The sequence below is a fragment of the Cibotium barometz genome, chromosome 4 (assembly GCF_041138505.1).
Source record: "Cibotium barometz isolate CiBa-2024 chromosome 4, ASM4113850v1, whole genome shotgun sequence".
Lineage (NCBI taxonomy): Eukaryota > Viridiplantae > Streptophyta > Polypodiopsida > Cyatheales > Cibotiaceae > Cibotium > Cibotium barometz.
Window position 1 is genome coordinate 60,168,133 of NC_141049.1, and position 6,932 is coordinate 60,175,064.

The 6,932-nt window shown below is 38.6% G+C and overlaps 1 protein-coding gene across 1 annotated transcript; it reads left to right on the forward strand.

Annotated features, from left to right (window-relative positions):
• The first annotated feature begins 1,694 nt into the window (after positions 1-1,694).
• Positions 1,695-6,474, forward strand: LOC147639451 (uncharacterized). Its single transcript, XM_086783404.1, has 9 exons — positions 1,695-1,745; positions 1,969-2,213; positions 2,981-3,080; positions 3,177-3,266; positions 3,391-3,490; positions 4,124-4,470; positions 4,673-4,776; positions 5,837-5,929; positions 6,030-6,474. Exons 1-9 carry the CDS (start codon positions 1,734-1,736, stop codon positions 6,133-6,135), a joined length of 1,197 nt encoding a protein of 398 aa, XP_086639530.1. The 5' UTR covers positions 1,695-1,733; the 3' UTR covers positions 6,136-6,474.
• Positions 6,475-6,932: the final 458 nt, after the last annotated feature.

Here is a 6,932-nt window from a genome sequence, read left to right on the forward strand (position 1 = left end):
ATGTCAGCACAGAGGATCAGGTAGCTGACATCTTCACCAAAGCATTGGGTACAGAGAAGCTCCGCAGATTCAGGGCTTCGCTTGGTGTACATGAGATGGAGTTGAGCTCGAGGGGGAGTGTTGAGATATCGAGCTCTAGTGAGGCGGTGGACACTGATGACCCGCCTGGGGGATAGGCCCCGCACTTACACCACTGGCATGGTTGGTGAGATCTTGGGTGATATGCGGCCAGTGGGATGACAGGCTGTGTGACAGCCACTCTAGAGACTGGCATAGTTATAGCGCCAGCTCATTTAGTCGGGTTCACATTATAGAGAACCCGTGTATGTATTGGTTGAGTACCTTTCATATTGTGTGTACTCTTATTCTTGTATATGGTGTGTTGAGTGTTGAGTAGAGAAGAAGAAGATTTTCAGCCTCTCACCGTGTGTGTTCTCTATTAGGGTTTTGTGAGTGTGTGTGTGTGCTTGCAAGAGCTCAAGCTCTCTTCCCCCCTGCATCTTTTCAAATATATAGGAAGAGAATGAAAGTGACCAGGATGAAGGTGAAGGTGGTGGTGAGAGTTCGAGAATACAGATGATGGTGGGGAGGAGGATGATCAAATTTGAAGATAATCTTAATCTTACAAAATATTTTGACCTTGAACATCTTTATTTGTAATATAATATGAACGTCGTGTTTAACTTGATATGAAAATATGTTTGTATTTTTGAATGAAGCTTTTTATAATATATTGTAAATGTGTCTTTTTTAAATATAAATGTGTATTTTTCATGTCCTAATAAAAAGCAAGAGAGAGAGAAGCAGATCAGATTTGTTTTTCTCTCTCCCATTTATTTTTTTTGCACAAATTGCAACACAGCTATACGGATGTGGCTGTGCCCAGCGGATGTAGGAGCGTGCTTCTAGCCTCACAAAAGAATTTTAAAACTCCAAAGTGTCTTTGTTGTAGTGTGGTTATGCACATGTGGCTATGCTCTCATCCTCTTGTAGTGTATCTATATTTTTCAAGCAAAATATATTTGAACATTTATAATATCTACAAGTATTATATACAAGGACAAAATTTGGAAAATTGTTCGTTTCCGCTGCGCAAAGCCCCAAATGTAAGTTTCATCCTGCCCTTGCATCCAATGACTGCTTGCTTCCAGTTGATCTTGTCAAGCACTCCACAGTCACTGAGGATTCTGCTGACTGCTGCCCACACAGGGTACACCTCCTTGCACTCCCAAAAAGCATGCCTCATAGATTCCTTATGGGTTTTGCACCTAGGACAGTAAGGGTTCCCCTGGCTCCACTTGCTGAGAGGCTTGATACTAAGCAGGATATGGGAATCTAGGAATGCTATACTACACAGGGGATCCAGCTGTGACTATAGCTCCATAGGGAGAGTAAGTAATCGAGTGGTAGAAGGTCTTGTACTAGCAAGGACTAGGGAGAGAGGGAAGATTAAAGCTACTATGGATCTACTAAAGTCCATAAGCTCCAGTGTTCACCTTAGGGTGCTGTATCTTTTTTTGATACTTAATATAAATTTCTTTGCATTAAAAAAAATGTAAGTGTTCATAGAAGTGAATTTATAAGGAGATATTACCACCACAAAAACAAAAACGGTGTATCAATAATAACGGGTTGAAAAGACACGAGAAAGAACGGCGCAGCGGTTCATTTGTCGTGTGTGTGGGCGCGCTGGCCGCGTAGTACTGCCAGTCGAAATATAACGGCACGACAACATGCGGAGGACAGTAAGAAATCACCTTATTGCTCATACTCTCATATTATATATATTTATATATTTACGTACGTGTGTGTGTGTGTGTGAGAGAGAGAGAGAGCACTGATGAGGTTAATTCATATATTAGCGACGTAGCCTAAAATTATCCGAGCAGGAGGTTTTTGTGTGCATAAGAAGAAACATACATGGCTTCTTGTCAACATGTGTGAATTTTGGGCGGCGGACTCAAGCAGCAGAGAAAGAGAAGAGCATGCGTAATTAGCAGCGACGAAGACGACGTGGAAGCTGGCGAGGGTGATATTGTGAAGAAGGACGCGCAGCAGCAGGTTGATATTGAGCGCAGAGAGAAGTTGAAAGAGCTTGTGCGCAACAAGACCAAACGGAAACCTAGTAATTCTACACCCGCCCGAGTAGCTCGCAACGCAGTCCGCACCCCTCAAAAAATTAAGAAGGAAGGGAAGCCCTCGACTTATGATAAGTAAGCGTGCCGCCCACGTTTCCTCCGTTTATTTATCTTTATAAAAACAACCAACATAAATAAAAGAATGCTAATTAAAATATGTCTTTTTCGAATTAGCTAAGATTAATCATTCCACCACTTACTTGCACAAGGAGCAAACGAACCCTTATTAATCTACTACTCTTGATTTCCAACTTTTTCCACTTCATTACCGTTAAAAATAAAATTTATTTAAAAAAAAAGAATTCTAAAAACTAAAAATAAAATTCATAAACAAAAAGTTGAGAATTCTAACAGGGTTAAATTGCTTGTTGATAATTGGCCACCAAAGCTTTGACTCTATCCAAAGAAAACAGTCATCATATAGTTGTATATAGTTCCGTTATAGGCAGGACCAAAAACAAATTGCCTGGCTTAAATTCCAAGAGTCCAACATGCTTGTACTTTTTGTGAGCACTCACAACATACAAGGGTTTCACATGTTGTGGACAACATTGTTGTTTCTTTTTTCTTCTTGTCGTCCGTCCGTCGTGTAATCCTTAGGCATCAAACTAGGGTCCTCATCGTGGGACGTCCACCATTGGTTCTTAAGGCATGATTGTTTGTGTTCTATTACCTCCCTCCGACCCCACATAAGGTGTCCGTTAGGTGTGAATTCATTATGTACCTCAAAAAAAAAACACGCGCCTGAATTAATGTATCTAAAAGCCTGGGGTTAATCTAGTAATTACCACTTGGCGATAATCAAATCGCATATGTTTTAACGAAAGGGTTGTCGTATGCAGCTTTGGCTCATTTTTCGGACCCTCTCACAAAGTTGTATCAGACAGAGCCCTACAAGAAGCTCGTCATGCAAGGAAAGGCATTTCTGATCTCCCTCCTCAGGTGATGATACTTATTTGGAAATATTGCAGCAAGCAACTGTGAATTCAATAAAGTCGCAGCCCATAAACACAGTATAATCTATCTGAGAACCAGCAGAAGAAGAGCAAAACAACATCGAAGAATGCAGCGGCAGCTGAGACGAAACCTGCAGCAAAAGAAAAGCCGGCAGTAAAACGAACGACTGAGGTGCAAAAAAAAAAAAAAAAACCAAAGGCGCAGAAAAAACGAGATTATTTTATGCACGCATAAAATTAAATTAATGCTGTACTTTCTCCTAATTCGATTAAGAGCGAACCGTTGTAATTCATAGGCCGCATTAAAAGCTCAACACTTCAAGCAATCAAGCGACTACTCTTTCCTTCTAGCCGATGCTGATCCAACCTCGTCGACACCATCACCACATGACTCAGGTAGTGATTAAGCTTCGGCCTTTATAATCTCAATGATGAGCTTCGTGATGATATTTAAGAGGGAGCCGAGGAACAAATCTTAGACCGTAATCCGTGCACAGTGTGGCTTCTCAATGACTTCATGATGCTAAATACGAGAGGTAGTAATATCCATACGCATTTCTTTTCAATGATCATTAGTTTCATGATGCTCATGAAATCTACTACAGCGAATTGTTTCTCAATGACAAAATTCATAATACTGGATAAAAGTAGTAATTAAGCTTGGAGTTTAATCCATGTGTGGGGAGATTCTCAACGATTTATACCTTCTTCATGATGCTAATCAAGTTGTTGCTCTTAGACCTTAATCTGTAGAAATCGACCTCAATATGATACTAATCAAGAGGTAGCAATAGTATCGATAGTTCATATGATGCAGGCTAAGAGGTGGTGATAAATCTTACAGAGTTTGATTTATTTTTAAATCATAAATAAATATTGATTCTCAATATTGCATCCTCGAAGTTCATTGTGCTATGTGAACCTTCAACTTGCTATTAATCCTAATGATCTCCGCGGTTAAACCGTTAATCTCAATGCTAATTACTAAATTGGGTACATTACTGTCTTTATTAATGATGAATTTGCCAGAGTCGAAACGAAGGACCAGTCCACGTGCTAAGAATGCAACTACAACCCAAGCAAGCATTAAGGCTGCACTAAATACAAAGCCCAATATTACTTCTCGCATTGCCAATGATAACGTGAGAAAGCCAGCTACTGGACGGGTAATTGCGGCAAATAGTAGTGCAAGGAAGCCCGGAGCTACTAGTCCTCGATCAGCAAGTATCTCTGCAAAACAGCCTAGTAAAATTAGTGCAGCTAATTACACAGCTAGAGCGGTTGGCGCTTCTCAACAAGCAAAAGACAAACAAAGAAAGGAGATTATTGTATCAGGAGCGCCAAATAAGCCTGTTGATCAAAGGGCGGCTAAGCAGGTAAACCCAACCTAGTCAGCTGATCATCGTTAAAATCATGCAACTAAATATCGGTTTGTCGTGGCCGTGCTTTGGGTTTCTAATTATGTCCATAAACAATATAATCACCGCTTTATGTAATCAAGATGAAGGCCCAGCCGAAGCCTAATTATGTACTATTGTATATCCATAAACAATATAATCACCGCTTTATGTAATCAAGATGAAGGCTCAGCCGAAGCCAAGCGATGTCAAGAGAAGGAAGTTGGCCTATCAGTACGAATCATCAGAAGAAGACGTTCGGGAAACGATCAGAAAAATGTTCAAGTGAGTGACTTGCTGCTCCCTTGACTGAATACTTTAATTGCTTGCTTAATAGGAAAACGTATCTTGCACGATAAGTTATTAAAAAAAAGATCATAGCGCAAATCGGTTTTTTTTCTCCTCATGGGCGCTGTAATCTCACCTTTTTTTAAATATATTCTACTGTTTTTACTAAAAAAAAGAAAAAAAATTATAGATTAACTAGTTTTATAAATTAAATGTTGAATCTTTGACAAAATTACAATCAGTTTTTTAAAAATACACTACTAAACTACTAATATACTCATCGGCTGTATTCATTAAAGAATCCCAATGATGGAGAGAATCAGCGCTTTTGCTTTAATGAACATGAAGTTTCATTAGTTATTATACTCGTTTGAGGTAGAGATAGTTAATTAGTTTACTTATTAGTTGAATTTGAAGAGTCCTAATATATTGGAGATTCATGAAATAGTAATCCATTCTCTAATAATATTGTTTTTATAACTAGACATTTACATAAGACAAGATGCTTCTTTGCGTCTTTGATACTTACTTAGCTAAAGGCATCAGTGCATTAAAGGGATATTTCTTTGATACTTATTTACCACATTAAAGACCCATTTTATGATTGGATGTATAAACTATCTTTTTTTTACCAACAAGCGCAAGAATTAATTAAGAGAGACAAAATTACAATAACTGGCTGGGATACAGCACTGGGATCCACTGATCCTCACAGACATAGCAATTACATATCTCAATAATCATTAGCATAGTGCTTCAATAATCATTAGCATAGTGTATAAACTATCTTTACAACTAGGAAGTGCATCATTTCTTTTAAAGCTATCATTGTATTTTACTTATAGTAGGGTGTTTTTAAACAAATACGAGAAATAGAAATGGCCGAGAGATAGAGAGAGAGAGAGGGGTTCTTTAAAGCCCTTTATATAGTTTTTTCATGTATATTTGAGTATACGTAATGTTTCCTAGACTTATTAACAAAAAGGGCCCTATTTTTCTTTGATATTTACTAGTCATTGTTGAAAAATGATCATGTACTTTTTTGGGGGAACTTCAGCTACAACCCTAGGAAATATCATGATATAGACGATGATGATGACTCTAATATGGAAGCTGATTTTCATACGATTCAAATGGAAGAAAAAAGAAGGTATGCACATCACTCTTGTAAGTTCTTAAACCACCTTCTTTTGTAGCAAATTGGTGTTTAGACATCTTAAGATTTCAGAAGATGGGAGGTTAATGTGTAGTGCAAGGATTGCTCAAGAGGAAGATGATCGTGAACTCGCTTTGATTGAGAAAGAAGAGAGAGAAGACAGAGCTAGGAAAAAGGTCAAAAAAAGAAAGTTGGATTAAAAGTATAAGGAAACCTACCATGATTGACCTTCAAACCTTATTATAGCAATCTTCGATTTGGCATCCTCAAGCTTTAAATATTATACACTGTATTTGGCATCCTTCTATGATCAAGCTTTAAATATTGTACACTGTATTTGGTGAATTGATGTAAAGCTTAGATAAACATCCAAAGTGGGGTAATCCAAGAAGACTCACACGAATGAGACTTTAAAAAAAAACAAAGCAACAGTGTAGGTGTTTCAGGCTTGTTACATACAATTCCCTATGGGGGCTTGTTAACCCAAGGTTAACGGGCACCACCAAAACATCTTGTCAAGACCTTGTACACAATGGATAATGGAGAAGTCATCATCAACTAAGAAGACACATCCAACTTATGGAAGAGCTATGAAAAGGACGTGGACGTTTACAATCAAGAAACGGTGGCCACAGACATCAAGAACTTTCAATTGGTTGGCTAAACCATGCAATGTCTCTCCAAAGTGAAACTTTAGATGCGTGTTACATGCCCTAATCTCGCATTTGCACTTCATGTTGTACTTAATGGGGATGGTATGGGTGGTGTAAAGGCCATCATCCTATGCACCTCATAAAGTATCTCTAGTTACTTCTCATTAGTTCACTTTTTAAGTGTGGGCACCCAACTTCAATGAGTGTGAACACCCTTGGCCAATAAATGGCATGTATATAAGTGACTTTAACTAATGAGAAAGGGAAATTCCCTTGAGTGTTTATTGAGAGTGTGCTCTTGCACCTTGTGCTCTAGCTCTCTACCCTATCCTCTTGCCCCCTTG

Coding starts and splice junctions, on each gene's coding strand:
- LOC147639451 (XM_086783404.1), top strand. Junction 4,471..4,672: donor ATCAAAGGGCGGCTAAGCAG/GTAAACCCAACC, acceptor TATGTAATCAAG/ATGAAGGCTCAGCCGAAGCC. Junction 4,777..5,836: donor ACGATCAGAAAAATGTTCAA/GTGAGTGACTTG, acceptor GGGGAACTTCAG/CTACAACCCTAGGAAATATC.